This window comes from Rissa tridactyla, chromosome 2 (assembly GCF_028500815.1).
Source record: "Rissa tridactyla isolate bRisTri1 chromosome 2, bRisTri1.patW.cur.20221130, whole genome shotgun sequence".
Classification (NCBI taxonomy): Eukaryota; Metazoa; Chordata; class Aves; order Charadriiformes; family Laridae; genus Rissa; species Rissa tridactyla.
The window spans coordinates 67,904,227-67,925,285 of record NC_071467.1 but is presented as its reverse complement, the minus strand read 5'-3'; the positions used below and the strand labels follow the sequence as shown (position 1 = coordinate 67,925,285).

The 21,059-nt window shown below is 38.5% G+C and overlaps 1 protein-coding gene across 1 annotated transcript in view; it reads left to right on the top strand.

Moving 5' to 3' along the window:
* Positions 1-21,059, top strand: part of GABBR2 (gamma-aminobutyric acid type B receptor subunit 2) — a 488,425-nt gene that overhangs the window by 105,183 nt on the left and 362,183 nt on the right. Inside the window, exon 2 of the mRNA XM_054191752.1 lies at positions 1,152-1,289. Coding sequence (XP_054047727.1) covers positions 1,152-1,289 — 138 coding nt within the window. The remainder of the gene's footprint in view (positions 1-1,151; positions 1,290-21,059) is intronic.

Sequence of the window (21,059 nt, the reverse complement as noted above, 5' to 3'; positions counted from 1 at the left end):
CCACAGAATGCAATAAAATTACTACTTGGATGCTGATAGTAAATGAACTGTTTTATTGAATTGTCATAATGAAATATTGGAGGCTGGTGTAAGATAGTTCTTATAAAGGCTATATTTGAGGAAGACTTTCTAGTGGTGGCAAAAGAGGGCAGAACATTTTGTTTCAAAAAGACAGATAAAGTGGCTGTTAGTGGAGCAGTGGCAGCTACCATTATAACCTGTTGGTACTCCTGACTTCCAGTATGGTTTGGAATCAAATTCTTAACTTCAGGTACATAATTTGTTAATACTCTGCTGCAATCTCAGGAATTAAGCCATGAGCACATATTATGAATGACTGATCTGTTCAAGGATTGATATATCTTTTGCAATACTCGCTATCGTCACCCTTTGTTTCTTGGTTTTCAATCCTAGTCTCAGTTTTCAGGTGCAGAGAATTTTAGCATAAGTAATGACCAAACTACCAGAGAAGCCCAGAACAAGTCAGGTTAGAAGGTCATTTAGTCCAGTCTTCTGCTCAAAGCAGGGTGAGCTATGACAGCAGAACAATTAATTCTTACCACTTTAAAAAAATATTCTTTTGATACTTTTTGAAGACTTTTTGTAGTCCTTCTAAATAATAGGCACTCTACTATATATTTTTGCATAGAATACTGAAGTTAGACCTTAAGGAGAGGTTACTTGGGAGTCTTCACTAGAGACAGAACTTTCTTCACAGAGACCACAAGTAGTGTCATGCTCCTCCAACTATGGAAGTCCTGCTGACATCTGGTGTTACATTCCAAATTTTGCTTGGGAGATGGTAGCTCACAACGTAGAAAAGGTTTTAGTCAATCATTTTTTTTTTGTTGGGGCTTTTTTATTCTTTGTCAAATGGTGTTATCAAAATTCAGATGTTGCAACTTTGTCTTGGAAGGAAAACACAAGAGGTTTTGAATGATGTAAGGAGGGGTTTTCCCATTCTTTTACTACAGCACGTTAAGGGTCCAGAACAGAATGCTCCAATTCTTCATGTTTGGGTCTTAAGATGTCATATATTGTACAGTTTTTACATCAGTGCAACCCCTGATTTTTTTCCTGCCCAGTAGTTTATTTCTTAGTTAATTATGTTATTTGTGATATTGAATATTGCCTCTTTTTTTATTTTCCAGTGTGACAATGCAAAAGGACTCAAAGCCTTCTATGATGCAATAAAATATGGACCTAATCATCTGATGGTTTTTGGTGGCGTATGTGCAACAGTTACTTCTATCATTGCTGAATCTCTAAAGGGATGGAACTTGGTTCAGGTAAGGCACGGAATGGAATATATTAAAATGCTGACTGTCATGTATCTCTGTATCATTTTTTTAAAATTCAGAAACATAGTATTGATGCTTTTCAAATTTTCTGTAATTAGTATATTTGTGTTTTGAAGGTCCGTGAAGTTATGTGTAAAGAAGAACAGTTAGTTCTTCTATCGTACTAGATTTTAAGGCTTGGCATTGTGCTCAAAACACTTGTGAGTATGGGGCAGCAGTCGTGTGTCTCAGTAGATTAATTATGTAAAATTAATTTAATGTATCTCAAAAAACAACCTAATGAAATGAAGTTCAGTCATGGTAGGTTAGCAAATTTAGGACTTATCCAAAGTTAGAGGAAACAACTTGTCAGGCTTTAAATAATAGTACACTGGGGTCTTTACTCGATCTCTACTCAGTCATAATGCAATAATTCCTATTGACTTTAAATGTGTTGGAAGTGCATAAATTATAACTAGTAACTGGGTATGTGTCTCTGTACTTGACTCACAAAGCACACTTATTCCCAGCTGTTCTTTCTGGCTTTCTCAAAGGTCAAGTTAGTGGAAAGGTTCCATCAGCTGAGGAATCAGAATTTATTAGTACTAATCTTTAAAATGCAGATAACAACAGCATGATTTTCTTCATTTCTTCAGTCATCTGTCCAGTGATGATCTTTGGATCGATGGCTGTTTGTGCAAGGTAGCCAGCCAGTTTTGTTTTTCAGATGTGGAAATGCCCTGGCTTCCTACTCAATGCTCATATTGCCCTAAGATAAGTTTGTGTCATTTTTATTAAAATAAACAAAATATTCTATAACAAAATAATAAAATGATAGTATATAACAATTACCTGAGGTTTCAGTTACAGACTCCTCTTTTCCACCTGGAATACTCACTGAGATTAGAGCAGAAGCAACAAATGAGGCATAATTAAGTTTGTGAAGATGATGATGATCAGAGTACAAATGGGAAAATCTTAGGAGGATAATTAAAGTATCTTGTTAACTGTGTTTGCAGTGCTTTTCATAGCAGATCTTTTTTTTTCCCTTATGCTTCAGGATTTTTTCTGATGTGAAAAACATCAGTTCTACTATGGAAACAAAATAATAGTGTATCTCTGGGGAGAATGAAGAAAGCAACAGAAAGCTTGAAACTATCATTTAAAACTCTGTCTTAAAAAATGGCCTAGTCTACGGCCTATAATGAAGTATGTGGCTGGAGCTCCGTTGTTTTGGAATTTGTAACATGGAACTTCCAGGTGGTGTAGGATGTTTTAGGGCGTTGGATTTCACGGTGCTAAATCCTTTTCATTTGCAGTCAAGTTCTGCCTGCTAAGATCTGAAAATCAATTTGTTAATGAAGTTGCTCAGTCAATAAGGAAGGGCAATTAGAAAGCTTCTATTTGCTTTTAAACGCCTGATTTTGTCAATATGTATATTAACTTATATAATGATATGAAGCATTGCTAGCAGACAGTATCTGTTTGTTTGTATTTAACCACTACAGCTGTGACTAAGTCTTAAACATTACTAACGATATCAGTACATCAAGGGATTCTCTGCTGTTTGGGCTTAGTATCCCGCAGGCCTTAGATAAATCCTCACATGGCATAACTCCACTTCGCGTCAGGTTTTTAGATATTGATTGACTGAATGATGAAAGAACACAAGTGACAGTGCGGCTGGGAAGCGCGGCGAGGCTTAGTGGATGGTGTAGCAGCAATGGCAACAATCTAAATACAGTTTGTGAAAGTGTTGTGTCATACAGTGACAGAGATATCTGTATCTGAAATCAGCAGACAGAGAACGTATAAGATAGCGTACAACTCCTCCCGCTCCTTGGGATCCACTGTCATAAGCATCTTCGATTAAAAGCATAACTTGAATAGAAGGACTAGATAATATTCTGTAGTTCTCGGAAGTGGAGCAATGCTACTCAGCCTGATAAAATACATGAATCTATTTTAGAGGGACAAGTCCTTCCTCTAAACTTGAAACTTCACCTCAAGGAATCACAGCAAACTCACATAAATAGATACTTGAGTTTGTGATCACGATGAAGTCATTTTATGTTGCAGTCAAGAAGAGGGAAACCGGCATATAAACGAAAACAAACCTGACATTGTATTACTGAATAGAGGATTTGCATTTGGATGTCTGTCTCTATCACTCTGTCCCTGTACAGGCAGTCATGAAAAGAGAGCTCTTAACCCTAGCAGGAATATATGATTTGATTTACACAGGTGTCATGTGGTTGAGCAAAGTGATGCCTGTCTTCCGTGCAAGAGAAATGCAGGATGATACTGAGAGTACTGGGAGGAATAGGGAAGAAAAGAAGAATAACAGAATATAACAACTGAAAAATGACCTTCTTTGCCAAATACAGTATGAGGCTGTCTGCCTGCAAAACTTTTCTGAGAGCCTTTTACCCCGAATTCCAAGTTTCTGGGTGGCTGCTTTTCCTCTGTTTGGGGGAATTTTTCTTTTCTGCCTCTTCCCTATTCTCTACAGTAAAAAGTCTCCAAACTCAAACAACAAAATAAAAGGCAAAGAGTACAAATGTGCTGGAAATTATCACGTTTCATTTGCTACTCAGGCAACATTACAGTAGTCATGAAAAGGGAAAAAAGGAAATAAAAATTTGCAAGGCAGCTTCAGTCGCTACTCTCCTTACTGTATATGTTGATAATGATACTGTTGATAAAGATACTGTCTTTTTGACTTGTTCATTCAGGTCACTGATGGCCTGCAACAATGTGAAATAGGGAAGACAGTCAGAGGTTGAGAAGAGCCTCAGTCTGAAGGTGACTTGCCTTATTTCCATACCATATCTAAACAGAAGGTACTTTTCCTCCCCCCCATCTTGACAAATTTTGATTTACTTATGATCAGCAACAGAAAGGGAGATTCTGCTCTCAATTGGCCGCCTTCAGCTGCTGGCTGATTTAATTATCTCTTACTGTAACAAAATTAATGATTTTTTTTAATGGAGCATTTTGTATCTGTGGAAAGAGCAAGTTGTTTTAGTCTGCAAACACTCATGTCATCCTTCAGGACTTTGACTGAGGTATGCTAGGTGACACAACTGCAAACCGTTTCCTGAACACACGTTCTTAGTAGGACAGATGCAGACACCCATTCCTTAGCTTCTCAAGCAAAAAGCTTCCCCGTGAGTAATCTCTGTGTGCCAGCAGCCCTTTGTTGAGTGACAGTCTGAGCGTGAGCTGGGGGCTGCATGTGCAGCTTTGATCTCCAGCCTGTGGTGTGGAATCGGTTTGAACCTTTGTTACTTTGGTTAAAAAGTGCCAGTAATTTTCTGTGCGGCTGACAGTGGGTCATAAAGGCATGAAGGGATAATACTGGGAAGTTGCCGTGCTATAGGGGGAATATTTCAATGTCAAATTCTTCCAGGTGCATCTTGCCCACGTTCCCTTTCAATGTGTATTCAAGGCAATTAAACAGAGTGAAGAAGAATCATTAATAGTATCTACAATATATTGCAAAAGACCAGTCATGCATTTTTGTTTCGTACACTGAAGCATTCCTGCTAGCATCCGGGTAGTGCAAAACGGAGGAGATGGTTTGCAATTCAGTCTTTCTCTTCTATTTCAGGATATCCATCAACTGTTTACCTCTCGATGTGAACTTCCTACAGTGGCAAAAGCATCTGATTTGTATAGATTGCTGTTTCTCCTATTTTCCATTGTCATCTCTCACTTTTCCTAATTGCCATATTAGCATAAACATTTAATCAAGATGAGGATTTTGACCAGACTGGTCACATCTCTTAATTTGTGGAACCCTCTCTCCATTTTGGAGATTTGTCTTTTTCTTTCATGGTGCCATTTACATTCTCTTACAGCCTGCTTCATTTACGGTCTGCTTTTACTCTGGAAATAAGCCTCTGCAAGAAACAAAGTATAAACGTTAGTGCTTCCTTGGAATATCCTCTGTTTCTACATATTCAATGTCATTTAGTCATAACTGCAGGCTTCTCGGCAAGTAACTGCTAGAGGTGATCCAGTGATTAGATCCTAATGACGTTCAAAACAGAGAAACCTTGTTTTGGATTCAGCATCTCATGTTGGAAAGTTTTCTAAGAAAATTGTAGGTACCCTAATCATGATGTATTACTCACTTTGTGGGCATATTAATACAGGGCAAGTGCACGTGTTAGAAAGGGATGTTAGAAAGGGAAAACTCCTTTAGTTCTCTAGCTTGTATAGTTGAGTATTAAAGAGCCTGCCCTGAGATTTGTTTAATTATCCCAGAGATCCATAGGTATTCAAGATCCCATCTCTGAATTAGCAGAAAGACTGCTGGCGTTCAAGAAAATCAGTGATGTTTCTAGCCTTTGATTTCCTTCTGAAACAAGGCTGATGTGATTGCATTGTCAGCTCCTCCTAATAATTTCTGACCACTGGCCAATTGCAACCAAATTTTAACAAAGGATTTCCCAAAGATTATTAGCTTCTATCCATTTCTGTGAAAATGAGCAGCTCAGGAGAGGGACCCATATGAACGGAGGAGAGGCTGCAGCGTGAGCACAGAGAACTTCGAGCCAGCCATGACATGTGGGGCTTCTTGTCCAGCTGCTGTTTATGGGAAAGGGACTGATTGCATTGAGAAAAGAGGTAAAACAGCAGCAGAAAGCAAGCTGAGGAAATGCAGAGGAGGGGTGAAGCCCAGAAGGACATGAAGCAGAAGCTCTGTGTGTGTGTATTAGCTGGTTCTGTTACTCCTAAAAATTCTTGTTAATACACAATTTCACAACTATGTACAGTTTATAACTGGTGGGTTTTAACACTTAGGTAATGCAAGTCATCACAGAGGTCTCTATGCTGGCCACTGAATCAAATTTCTTCTTGCTAATATCTGAATTTTCTAAATCCTGATGCCTGTTACCCGTAGCTCTGTCACGGGCACATAAACATTTGATAAAAAAATGCGTGGCTTTTTGTTTGTGGTTTGTTTGTTTGTCTTTTTTTTTTTCTTTACATTCCTTGTCACGTTTGTTCCAGTACAGTGAGTTTGTGCTACTTTTTCCTTCACTGCACAATTTCCATGTATTATTAGTTTAAGCAATGAAACGGGCATTTAAACTAGTCTTTGGCTAAGAAGATTAGCTACTTCTATCTATGAGATGCAGGCGGTCCCACTTGAACAGGCCTTTCTCCCACTTGAATATGACCCAGTGCACCACTAGAGTCTTTGGCTTCTTGGCCCACAATTCACCATCATAATCTTTTTCTTTTTTTCCTTTTTTTTTTTCTCTTTCCCCTTTGCTTTCCTATTTTATCTCCAGGGACTGGAGGGATTTTATAGACTTTCTGTACTTGTGTTGTCCTTTTAATAGGCAAAGTGTGTGAGGGGAAACGCCTCTTGAGGCCTTATTATATAAGGCGCAAACCTGATGACGTTCTGGTCTTGCTTTCGGGAGTTAGCTGAGCTCGTAAGGAAGTTTTGTTCACTTCACCGTAGGAATGCCCAGGAGCTCCCGGACAGGAAGAAAACACAGCAGGACTGACCTTCAGGCAGAATTTCACGTGAAGTTTCTCCTCATTTGAGAGAAGCTCTGGTGAATTTGGAGGGAGGCAGACCTTTCAGTTCTTGCAAATCCTCCCCTTGATACAAGCTGCCAGCAGGAGCTCTGCTCTTATTGATGCAGCCCTCCTGAAGCTCTCTGGTTGCTGCTGGGGAAGAAAATGCATGGGGAGTTGAAACAGATCAGCAGTACCTTACCTCCTAATTAGACCCTGTCTCTCTGTGTGTGGACGGATGCATACATGCACAGCGTAGAGCAGACTTAGACTTGGAAAGTTAGTTGTATCTTCACCCTCAAACTTAGAGCAATGAATGTTGCAGCACACCAGGGAAGACTAGTCTAGGGCAGAAGAATTAATTTAGTGGCAAAAGTTCTTTCATAGTGATAAAAACACTGACCCTGATTCCCAGTGCGTTATTTTAGTTGTACCCCACGGGAGACATTAGCATTACATTGCTGTTAATAGCAGAAACTTGGTCCATGAAGTTTAAATTGAAAGTTTTGGAAAATTTCCAGGCTGAGGTATGGTAAGAAATGCACACCCGGTATTCCAAACACACTGCAAAATTTAGTAGGACGTTCCTGTCCTTTCTTTCTGTCTTCTGCGTAAATGTATGAAATTGATTTACAGCGAGATGAGTTGGCTTAACCATCAGTTTGAAACTGGCTTCTATCCAGTATTCACTTCATTTTAATGTGATTAGCTGTTCTTTTTCATCTTGTTTGTCTTGTATTTCTACTGTTGGAGAAACCAGCAAACTGCAGTATACATGCTAGTTTTTGCTTTTGATCTGATGTCGTCAAGTTTAATTCATTACATAAAGCATGAATAAAGGTATTTTAATACGGCTCTAGAGTTAGGTCAAAGCTGTTGAAGTTGGAGCCTGTATATTTATTCTAACTATGATCTGCATGTTTTGACAGAAAAAAAAATAATCTTTTTTATTATTTTTGTTCTTCTTAGCTGTTTTTCCATAATCATTCATTCACTTCTGTTTAGTGTCGTATCGATAATATGGAACAAATGACCCAGACTGGAAAGGCAACAGACCCAGACTGGAAAGACAAAGGTGTCACTTTCCCTTGCACTATGCTTCGGGTTTGGGAAAACACATTTCATTCTGAACAAATCAGATATTCCTTCTCCTCCATATACTCCTCCCTTGAACCCGAATGGTCACTTGAAGAAAAATAAAATACATTAAAAAAACCCAAACAAAACCAAACCAAAACAAAAAACCCCACCCAAACCCATAGCATAACATACAAGCATTGATGTTTTTCCAAACACAGAGCCTTGAGTTTTAACGCTAGCTCAATTTATTGGTGAGGTAAGGTATTTATAATACCCATCTTAATTTATTATCAGAATAAATAATGGCTGTGTATTTGGGGAATAGTTTTTTGTTTTGGTTTAATTTTTTTCTTTGCCTTTGTATTTTTTTTTATCAAAGTATTCTGCCTCACTGCTTGTATTTTTGTTTGTTTGTTTGTTTTCTCCCCTCGTTTGGTATTTTCTGTAAAAGAACGGCAAATCTTTTCTTATGTGGCTTTCACAGCCCCCCAGCTAGGATAGACCTGCCAGGTACAATCTTACCCAGTTACCCAAATGTTTCAGTATTGCACCTTGCAGCTATTGCTGCAGCTTCCTTCACTGCTACGAAAGGTGTCCCTTCATGTCCCCTCAGGCTAGTTTATTATTATTTGCTGCTGCTTTTTCTGGAGGTGGTTTTAGATGTGTAGCTTTGGTCGCCATCTCTTCCTTCTCTCCTCCTCCCTGTCCCAATCGGATAGGCAGATTTAAGGTTTGCTTCTTTGGGAAATTACTTGTGGTTTGGCATCTTCGCTATGCTGAATGAGGAGGATTGTGATATGCACTGATTTCTGTTTCGGGTTTGAGTTTTCTTTCATGGCACATTTTCTAGTACCCTGTCTGTCTTGTTTTCTGTATGGTCGAACCCACTGGAAAGTAGTGCTGCTAAATTTCCTTCTAGCCCGTAGCTAGGCAGCATGTCTCCACTTCCTCTGGGAAATGTCATATGATTTGTGGGGATAGACCTGTCTGACAATAACCGCCCATTAATGATAAACTTAGATTCTATCCACAGTTCTGCCAGCCCAAAGAATCAACCTTTGATTCTTTAATCCCGTTCCTTTCATTACTCTGTGACCCACAAACCTGGCTTGAAGTCTCCCATTGTTAGGTGGGAGCATTATTATAGTTTCAAGGCAATTGCAGCACTGAATTTTGAGCTCCCCTTTGCATTTTTCCCTGTGCCTGACTTTACACAAATCTTGTTTTTATGTTTCTTATTTGAAAGGTAGCTCAGGGAAATCAGATGCTAATTGGTTGCCCATCTGTGTATGATTTTTCTGCTTTAAAGGTTATATTGATTGAAAACCATCTCACTGCACTGAAAATATGATAACTTTGTCAGTTTTTGGTTGGTTCTTAGCAACTGTTTTTAATTTACTCTAAAATGTTCAGATTATAGAGTTGTATTTCTGTGAATATTGAAACCTTTCAAATATTCTATAAAGTTGGTTTCAAGCTTCTTTTACCACTGGTTCCCCAAATATTGTCCTTCTGATTATTTTCACCATACCTATAATTTCTGTAAAGCTGCAGTTGGTTATTTTGGTATGCCATTTGCCAGAGTGACTGCTTTAATTTGTTTCTGGAAGGTAGCGTTGAGTGTGTTCTTCAAGACCAACTTGCTGGCTTGTTTCTCAGTGGCCACCTTGGAAAGCCCTAGGATTGCTTCTCTCCAGTTCCTTTGACCAGCCTGGATTGCATGGCCCTATATGACGTTAAAAGTACCCTCTGCCATAAATTGTTGCTGTTCTTGGAATGTACAAACGTGGCCACAGTGAGAAGGTAAATACAACTAAGTCAAGGCAAAATTGGTGCGATAAAATTTGTTGCTTCATAGTGTTACTTCCACAACCTTAAATCCACGACTTCGTTTCGTTCTCTCTTACTTTGATGTTTTTCTTCATGTTACTGTCCTATTACAGGACAAGGAAGGCTTTCTCATATGGTAAATTAACCTGCTTCCCCCCAGAATGATGTTGTGGCAGCAGTTACTTAATTACTTTATTTTGAGGGATAATTCATACAAATTCAGCAACAGCAGCTCCCGGGCATACATTGAAGAACAAACTCGTAAACCAAGCAGTTGCAAAAAGAAAGCACCTTGACACAATTCTGAAATAGAAATAAAATATTTATTGGCCTTTTAAACCAGAAAAAGCTTAATTATGCTCCATTGAAGAAGTAATACATTGCTGATAGGTCTGTAGAGAAGTAAGCGCTGAAGTACAAACCCTCGTATAATAGAAGCTTTTCCAAGGGCCTGATTCTCAAGTGCACGATAGTGTTCTTGGTATATGATTCATCTTGCATTACGACCGGTATGGCATCGGTCTTAATTCTTGGCACTCTCAGTACTCCGTACTTCTAGAGCAGTTCCTGGGGACTTGCAGATCTTGCGGCATGCTTTCTCAAGGCATCGGTTAAGTTTTAACACAACTGGAGAAAAATAAGGCCTATAAAAAAAGGGATAGTTATGTTTTAATTGAACTTAAAGTGATTTGGAAACACATTTATTCCCTTTAGCCTTAGTTATCACAGATAGCAAAACCAGAATCGCAGTGTCAGGGAAAATAGATATGATCACTGTAGCTTAAGAGCCTCTGTTGGAAAGCCTCTTAAGAGGCTCTGTTGGAAAAGCACTAATAAATGCATACAAAATTGCTGCTGAGAAGGTTTGGTCCTAGGATTACACTGAGAACAGGAACATATTGCACAGTTAAGCATGGACTTGTAATAAGGCATTTCCTTTTCCTTCTTGTCACATTCAAGACTTATAGCTATAGAAAGCTCAAGTAACTGAGTCTAAACTTTTTTTTTTTTTTACTGAAAAATAGTTCCACAATTACACCTTTCCAGTCTTTCAGAATCCCTTCTTGACTCTCTGTGTTGTAATTCCTAACTGTAGTTGCAAAACCAGATTTACTTTGATTTCTTGTCTTGCCTTGGTTTCATTCATTTTTAGGAGATGACGAGTTTGAAATTTCTGAACTCCGTGTAAAGCTATGACACAATCTGCTCCTAATTCTCAGAGTAAAGGGAAGTGTTTCCCCAGTGAAGTGTACTCCTCATCTTCCCTTAATTTTGCAGAAGTCCATTAGACTTTGTTAGCCGATAGACAGCCTATCACAAGCTGATTAATTAGCTACAGCAGGATTGACAGTGTAACAACTGTGAGCTTTGTTTGTATTATGCTACAACACTGAGCTAGGAAACTTCTGTGATTATTTATAATTAAGCTGTTGTGAGGGCACAGTGTCTATCAGGATGTGGATTCATTATGTGGATTTGCTTCCTGAAAGTAAAAAAATTAGCGGCACGGCATCTGAAAGGTTTGTTCAAATGCTTCAATATTCAGATGAAGGGAACAAGAATATATGTGATTGGGGAGTGAAAGATCTCCAGTTCAGCAGTCTAAAGTATTGCTTGAAATGCTTGGGAGCTACAGCTTTGTGTTTATATTAAACATTGCCATGTTGACATAAAGGAAGATTTCATTTGTTATTTAAAACAGAGCAAGAAAGTTCTTTGTCATAATCCTTTTGTAAATAAGAGCTTGTAAAGCAGTGACGACAGTCTCAATTTGAAATAGTTTACAGTTACAAATCAAAAGCCAGATGCTGCATTTTGCATTTGTAAATAAACTCCCAAATTGGATCCAGTATTCTGTTTAAGAATACCTGTAGTTGCAAGGAAAAGATCAGTCCTGGGAAAGTGGGATGGACTTGCAGCATTGATAATAATGTTTTGGGTTTTTTTCTATAAAGACATACTCATGCGAAAGAGATTCTTTTCCTAATGTCTCTTGTTAATTTAAACAATCAGTCCAAAGATTTGTTTAGGTAAGCAGATTTTTATTGATTGTCTTTTGAAGGCTCTGAATGCTACTGAGAGAAGCAGCATGACTGAGCAAGCAATAGAGAAGATCAGTATTATGTTTAGCTCTTATTAAGAAAATGAAAAGTAATAAAAAGGTATGAAGACTGAGGTGCTGATTCTCTCACACGTGAACCTACATATGTATGTTTACACAGACATATACATATATTTAGAATTATCTAAAGCTGTCTTCAGTCCTTTTTATGGCTCAGTCTCTTCTGATGGGGCACTGTTACGTTTCAGATAAATGTAGTTGCATTCTCTTACATTGCCTCAGGATGAATTCTCAGTCAGAAATGCGGCTGACATGCGTAGGTGGGTGCTGCATAAGCAGCCTGCTTTGAAATTTTTTTTTCCTGTGACTTTTTGCTCTCCAGTTGTTTTTGCCCTTCAACTGTTTTGCATTATTCTGCTTGCTTATGCGAAGTTAAAAAAGTATCTGATTTGCAAATCTGAAAGAGAAGAAAATATCAGAATAGCTTACTGTTATATAAAGATCCTGTCTGTTATTTGTGGATATTGATAGAGGAGATCAGAATTACAGATTATAGACTGTAATCAGACCAGTTTGGAAAAAAAATAGTCTATAGAGACAGAAGTTTAAGCAGTGATTTTTACTTAACAAATTTCATACAATATTTTCAAATCCTTGTGTCTTAGCTGCTAAAATTCAGTAATCTTACAGTTGCCAAATCTGATGATGCTTAATGACGTGAACATTAATGTTGATAATGAGTTCTTTGAGTAGTCAGTGTGAAAACTCTTGTGACCAATGTGATTTTGTCCTTGCTTTTGGGAGTCTTTCTGACGATGTGATAAACTCCTGTCTTTATGCTTGTTTTGGTTTGGGAAGAAGAGAGAAAACCCAGAAAACTGTTTCTTTTCTATTTCCTTTTTTAGAGCAAGGGGCAGAAAGGTGCAGCTATGGGGCCCTGAGTTTCACTACCTGACATATCCACCTTTATTGATCCAAGACCTCGAGCTACTGTTTTTCCAACTATAATTATCATAAAGTCACCTTATGCATAGACTGTACTCAAGGTTGCATGAGGCCTATGCTCAGTTATAACACGAATCTTCCCTTGTAACAAATGCGCTTGTGCTGGCTTGACTTGTCTCCTATTTGCTGCCTAATGACTAGACCACAATAAGAGATTTATGATTCCACTACTTATGTTGCCTTAAAAGAAGGTGGTGGTTTGGTTTGGTTTTTTTTTCAATTTAAATCATTAAATCAGAAGACAACAAAACTGAGTAATAATATTTGTACAAATGACTCTGTGGTTTGCTCTTTCCATTAGCCTCATTCTTAACTTCTCGATTTCCCATTGCCACAAGCAGTGCTAGGAGAACTTAAAAGGCAACATGTTGCCAATTAGTCATGGCTTGCAGACTGCTCATTTGAACAGTAGGCATTTATTTTTATGTCCAGAAGTCCACATTTATTACTGCAGATGAACCAACAGGGTGTAATTTCGTAGTTAGTTCAATGGTCTAACTGGTTATGTGAACCAGGAAAATGAAACTTTAAATGTTGTTGCCTAATATTCCCCTGTTTTACAGACAGATTATTATTGTATTATAATTGCCTTGGAAAGGCAGCTTGTGTCTCCAGTCACAAATGAATTCACGTAGGATATGACATGCTTAGCGTAGTTGTAAAGGGGAGTGGGCACTGTGCAGTAAATATGAGAATAAGTGGATTGAGAGCGTTACTTTGCCAGTCTTAGCTGCTTGTCCAGAAACTGTATAAATCCTACCTGAATGTGTTCCCTAAAAGCTGAATTTGTAAGATGTATGGTCCCAGAATCTCAAGTGCGAGTGCTTCTGTTTTACCTCAAACCAGGACAAGTTGTTGCCTCAGCTCCCTAGGTGAATAATGAAATGTGGATCATGTGAATTCTACGGAGCTTCAGACTTGTCCATGCATGAAATAAGTTTTGGTAGCACCACTATCTGAGAGTGGCCTCGACGCCCAGTCCAGGCATTCGTCTCATAAACTTGTCGTCAGACTTTACACTTGATCCTGTACTGCTTCAGAGTATAAATGTCTCTTACTCTGCATTGTCTTCTCAGTAGTCAACCACAAGGGCCTCCACGGCACGCTTGGTTCTGTCAGGAGGGCTCCAGTCCCAGCTGATACTGCTTGTGAGTTTGCCAGTATTTTAGACTGCAACTTCTACAGTTGTCATTAAAGAAATCAGGAGAGAGATCAAAACAAATGTCACTTTTCTGAATCGTCATCAAGATTACTGTGGCCCATATCATGATTTCTGGTTTTGTACTTCCTTTGCTTTTGGCCTTTGAGGGGAGCAATTCTGCCTTGCCACAAAACATCAAAGGTGCAGTGAACTGGCTCAAACGGTCCTAGCTCAGTGCTCACCCTAGTGAAATTAATGCTTATGGATAGGAAGTGGTACTCTCTGAGCTTCTTGTTGGGTGATAACTGATGCAGCTGTGGTCTGTATGAGTACCTGCGTCACTGAAGAGAGGGATGGGTTTCCACTTCTCTTTGGGTGCTCTAACCAATATTTTTATGGAATAATAAGCATACCCACCTTTCAAGTTTTACCTGAAAACAGAAGAGTAAAAAAGAATGAAGCGTAAACATTTTCAGAGCATGCTTTGGTCCCCAAGAGCATGGAGTTGCAAAGTCTGCTGCCTAGGCCCTGCAGAGGGTGGGATTTCAGATGGAGTCTTCTGCTCGGAATGGCTCATTGCTCCAGCTCTAACCACCTCCATGCCCAGCATGCCTGATGCGTTTGAGTCCCATCCTGAGGCACTAAGCTCTCCCTGTGTGCTGTACAGTGAGCTTAAGAGCCTAACTTTGTGTTCCATTACTCTGAAAAATCGTTGATGTTCTCAGAGCATGTGTGTTTGCCAGGTATTTCTGAAATAATGTCTGGTTTTCATCTTACTGCAACTGCTCACTATGTTTAATCACCATATATAAAATTGCAGTTCTAATTTTAACATCACAATTGGCTGCTGTGGAAGTGGCTGTAATGAACAAAATGAAAAGTTATTAGCCAAATCCTTTTTCCTGCTCTGCAATCTAATAGTCATCTGGAGAAATCTCTTCAAAGTTGTTATAACAACTTTATGGGCTCAGTACAGAGGAAGCTGTATGCCTCTACTGAGGTTTTAAGCCAGTATTATACATTGAAGACCAACACACTGATTGAAAAAAAAAAAAAATCCCCTTCGTGGAGATTCTGCCTGATTTTGGGAATGCCTAAATGTACAAGGCAGCTCCCTTTTTGTCTCAGATGGCTCCAGGTGCTGGATAGGTATGAATTTGGTTTTGTGCATCGTATCTACACCTGCTCTAGTCGATTCTAATTGCTGTTACTTAGCAGCAGAAATAAGCCTTTACAAAATATACTGGTTTTCTCTAAGATGTTTCCAGCAAATAAGATAGTAAAGGAGGTGCTGCTGCTTATGACTATACAGTTGGAACGCTTGCCCAGAAATTTGAAGGTTTACCGTTCTTCCCTAAGACAGTCAAAATCCCACCTGAATGCCATAACCAGTAGGTTATGGAGTTGCCGTCCCTCACATTCTCTGTTTTTCTGGTTACACAAACCTTTTAAATACTTTGCTGTGCAGTGGGGCACCACTGACATGAGTCGGGAGAAGATTGTGCAGTCTTCTGTGGCACCTTGACATTAGAATGATGGTAAAGACAGCTCCAGCGCCTCAGGCTGACAGGGTGGCACCCCATCTACGCTTCCTTTCTCCTGGACAGGACTTACGCTGTTGTACTGTCTCTAAAATATGAGTGTTTCTACGCTGTGGTGGTGAGTGTGTGTAGATAAAAATAATGAACTGTGGCCAGCTGCAGAACAGGTTATCAGTGCTCTCCTTCAGCCTGTGATTTACACGGATAGATATAGGCAACTGTTGCCCTGACGGATGTGCCTGGTCTTTGCAGAGACAGGGATTTGGCACTCACCATTCCCCTCAGCTAGATATGCCCTATTTAGTATATGCCTTGTTTTCGGCTGTGTTTTTGCACCACCATCATTCCCAGTTCACGTAACAAGGAAGCTAAATGTGCGCAGAGTCCAGGGTCCTCTTCTGGGACCCAGCTCCCACAAGTTGTGTTCTGCAGTATTTACCTTGTAGGTACTGGGGTACTTAATTTCACCTCTAACTGAGTTCGTATTCACTACGCTACCTGAAGTTACCTTGTACAATGTAAACACATGGTAAGGGTAGAACCACCTGGTTTACTGATTATAGCTTAGGGCTCGTTTTCAAAGATTCTAGGTACGTGTAGAGGAGCAATCCATCTCCTGTTCTCCTGAAGATATAACCTAAAGAGTGTGTGACTGATCTTGTCAGGTTTAATTTTTTGTTAACTGTAGAACGTGACAGTTGGTATATCTGAAATTACATCCATATAGAATATTGTCAATTCTTTGGAGTCAATTCAGGATATGGCATTCAAATTATCTGTCTTACAGGAAGAAGTGACTGGAATTTTTTTTTTTTTAATAAAGTAAGAGAAACCTTCAGTTTATCTGTACAGAGGATAACTTCCAAAAAGTACTCAAAGAGGAAGAATGTTATATAATTTAGGTATTGATTACCCTCAGTTTTCAGAACTTCAGAGCAAATGTTTTCCAGAGTCACTATAGTGATTTTTCACTACCTTAACACATAGATCCCAATGTTCCTTATTTTACCAAAAGTTGTGGCTAAGGGAGTCGTGACATCATAATGAAAGTACTCCATATGTACCAAAAATTGTAATCCAGTTCTTTTGGTTCTCTGCACAATCTAGAAATACAAGCTCTAATATTTCAAAACCTAGACACTAATAAAAATTAATTTAACTTTAATGTTTTCTAAGCTTTCTTCAAGCAAATTCAGAGACTAAGTATCTCCATATTTTGAAGATACTTATCTTTGTGTGCTGATTCTTAGATCCTATGCACTACTTTAATTATGTATAAATAAATATTTATGAACCTTCAGAATTTTTTCCATGGCACTATCTCTACTTTTTCTTTGATCATAAAAAGTATAAAATTCTGCACTGTAAAAGTATGATAGAACATGCAGATCAGAGCTAAAAATATTGAAGTTTTTATTAAAATAGGTATGATTTGATGAAATTGAGCAAAATTAAATACTGATATCTGGCAGCATTTCAAATTATGTTTTTTATTAGTCGATATAGCTTTCTCTTGGATGAAGATGTAAATTCTTAATAATTTTCTGCTTAAAACAGTTCTCAGAAGGTTCTTCCTTCAGGGACAAATTGTGCTCTGAATGGAGGTTACAAACATTATACATTGATGTCTTATGCGTATTTGATCCTAAGTTTATTTTTTCTTTAGAAATATACTTGAAATATCTGGAGCCATAAAAATGGGATGTATATTTGCAGTGCACAAATGAGAACCTGTTTTAAATCTACTCTCTGGTTTTAGCATAAATGTATTTCCTAGTCTGGATACTTTAATGTTGGAACGAAGGAACTGCTGAGTAGATAGGCAAGAAAATTTTCTTTACCACGTGAGGGGTCAAAGATTGGAACAGATTTCCTAAGGTTGCTATGTATCCCCATCCGTGGAGATATTCAGTACCCTGGGCCTGACCACCCTGGGCAGACTGTAACCAGCAGGTTGAGGGAGGTGATCCTTGCTCTCTTCTCAGCCCTGGTGAGAGCACATCTGGAGTGGTGTGTTGGCGTGTCCAGATCTGGGCTTTGTGATACAAGAGAAACATGGGCATGTTGGTATGAGTCCAGTGCAGTCCCGCAAAGGTGTTGAATGGGTTGGGGCATCTGCCATACAAAAAAGAGGCTGAGAGAGCTGGGACTGTTTAGCCTGGAGAAGAGATGGCTTGGGGGAGGATCATGTCAATGTGTATAAATACTTGATGGGGGTGAGCAAAGAAGACAGAGCTGGACTCTTCTCAGTGATGTCTAGTGGAAGGACAGGAGGAAAGGGGCACAAACTGAAATGCAGGAAATTCCATGTCATTGTAGGGGTGACCAAACTTAGAGAAACTGTGGAAAGTCCATCTTAGAGAAACTGTGGAAAGTCCATCCCTGGAGATATTCACAAATGTGACTGGACAAGGCTTTGCGCAACCTGCTTGAGTAGACCTTGCTTTGAGCAGGGAGGTTGGGCTAGACAGCGTGCCAAGGTGCCTTCCTACCTCAGCTGTTCTGTGACTCTGTGACTGTAGCCCCCAGTCTTCATCTTGATTTTTGTACTGTAGACTAAAAAAATTGAAGTTATAGCAGTGAAATTATACTGATAGGCTGAAATTGCTGTAAGATTCCCTTATCAACTAAAAAGAATGAGCAGATTTTATTTAAATTCTGTTGAATTCAGTGTGCATTTATTGTTACTGTTTTTTCCAAATCCTCCTTCAGGCTTTAAAAGCAATAACAATGAAACAGAGAGCTATAACCTCTGAGTTGAATTGAATATGACTCCATGCGCTAATAAGTATTTTTGAAAAACAAAGATCTTAATAACACAAATAACATTGCTTTGACCCTCCTTCGGGCAGGAGGTCGGACTCTTTGATCTCCTGAGCTCCCTGTTGTTCTGTGATCCTGTGATTCTGAAATTGCTGAGCCATGGCAGTTCCTGTTACGTTTTTAGAACACTAAAGATGGTTTATCTTTCACACATTATAATTCTGAAAGTGTTGGCATTATTAGCAATGGTCAGAGCATCGAAACTTTTAATTCTGCTTTCGTGTATTTCTAGATGATAGGAGACTCTTTGCAAGGTGATCTGTTTGCTTCTTTTTCACATAAAAATAACTGATTTATTTTATCGTAGTGCAATAAATATTTTTTTTTCTGTAGAGGGGGTAATGATTTTTGTAGTGATTGTATTGGGGAGAGTAGAACAATCTCTAAACTAGGGATAATATCAGTCCTTATACAGAGCTTTTCTGCAGTACTGAATTTTATTTTCTGTAGTAGATCATGCATCACTTTTCTTTGAGCTGCTGTCAGATCTGTGAAACCTTTAATCTAGTGCCATTTTCTAGATAACTCCTGAAGTAGTTCCAGCAGAGAACTTCTGCATCAGCAGTGGCTTTCAAGAAAGCAAAGTATCTGTTGGGAAGTCACTTTTAGTACTTTTCTTGAACTGTGGAAATGATAGTGCTTTACTAGCATCTGAGTACAACAACTCTTATCAAGTTAGTGATTTACACTACAAAGAAGTGTGAAATTAAAACAGGCGTTTAGAAGTGCTTATTTTACGATCTGCTTTTGGGGCATACAGATGGTATTTGGTTGCCTCAGTTGCATATGGTAATTTCTGTATACAGATGTGGCCTTCTGTGGCTGGATGTGGCGCACGTAACTTCTTGCTGAGTATCCTGACAAGAGGACTGAAAAGTTGTCAAAGTAAATGGATTTCAGAAAACTCCCTGTGGCAGGTAGACATTAATATTAAAAGGTGTTCAGCATGTGATGTGGGTTTATGTAGGCTTAAAATTATTCTCAAACAAGGAAAAATTGCTTTCCAGAAACTGTGCACAGTATTGAAAACGTACTGCTTCCCAGCTGACAATAAGCACTTTTGCAACAATTGCAATAATAGCGTTTATGTTCAGATAAACAGATTTTACAACGTCTCTTTCCATAGTGACGTTTGGTGATTACTAAAGTGTTAAAGCTATTGTTCCAGAAGCGAAGTTCTCGGGCCTCTTTGTTAGCTACCAAAGGACCCCAACAATCAAAAAATATGACAGGCAGTAGTGTTGAAAAGGTCTTTCAAAAAATCTTGTCAAGCCCAAAAGCCAAAGAAGAGATCAGGCAGAAATGTACAGAAATAGTGTGATGAAACAGCGGCTGCCTTCTGTCCTAAGCAGAGAGTGAATAATTGCATGGCTTCCTCTTCTCTAAAACCATGATGGAAACTCTGGGGGAGGTAGGTTGACTAAGATGGTCAGAAGATCACTGCACTGAAAGTAAAAAGAACGTAGGGAAGAGAGAAAGTGTACCTATTTAGTGCAAAATGATTATATTTTGGACAGCTGGTCAAAATATCAATGGTCAAGACGTTCTTAACTTGGTTGTACTTACTTGAGTTTCAAATGAGAACAACTATAATTGCTCATCTATAAACATAAATTCAACCTTCCATATTACTGAATCCTGTGGAAAGATTGACATGATTGGAGTGTTAAATTCAACAGTCACAGCCTCTTTAAGAAAGATAAAGTGGGCAAAAGTCAAGGGGGAGCACTCGAAAAATAGCATTTCTTGTTGCTTTGTCAGTGACCTCTTGAAAGAAAATTAATATTTAAGGGATTACTGTCAGATTAGAAAAATATGAAGCAAGTAATCAGTATAAAGTTATTTCCTGATGTTTGCAGAAGACCATCAGATCACCCTAGAAAAACAAGATAATGAGCTCAGGATGTAGTTATGATATATATACAGGGAAAAATGAAGATATATGATAGAAGACCGGTCTGGGTGAAATATGTTAGAAACATCAACTTCTTGAACAACAACAAAAAAGGACTATTGAATTGTAGGGGTTTATGTTTAAATTAACACAGTTTATAATTGTGAATTGTTTAATGATATTTCTCCATAGCCAGACATCTACAGGGTGGCCTGATTATAAAAAACAAACAAACAAAAAACTAGCTGCCTTACTGTCTGATTTAATGAGAGCGAAACTAAAACGGAGAAAATGATAACAACTGATGGAAGTCAGAAAGTAGGAACACTTGGAATGTAAAAAGGTCCTGAGAAATCTGATGTGATTAGTGCTGCTCTGGGCAGAGATTTTTTTCTAGGTGATCTCTGTGAGTCCCTCCTCACCTAAATTATTCTGTGATTCCAGGATGGTAAGAGAAAGGAAAATAGGAGTAAGACATGTTTAAGTATATCGGGAACCAAAGGAAATCTAGCAATGATACTCATTCATTGTTAGGAGGAAATAGTATTACCAGTAACAAGTATGAACAGTACAAGTGTTGATTTAATATTCTTGTCTTTCTTGTGTCTGTTTTGGGGTAACAGATGACAAAACAAACGATGTAAGCTTTTCTGCAGTAACCTGCAAGGATGATGGTTAGATATTTTAAAGCAACTTGTTCTAAATAATTTTGTATTTAAGTTTTCTGAAAAATTAGTCAAAGAACATTGTGACTGTTCGTTGTGAATTTTAGTCTTGAACCACTGAAGAACTTCAAAGGAACTGGAAGGGAGCTAACACTGCACCAGTAAGTTAAAAGACTATAAAGGATAGTTTGAGTTGG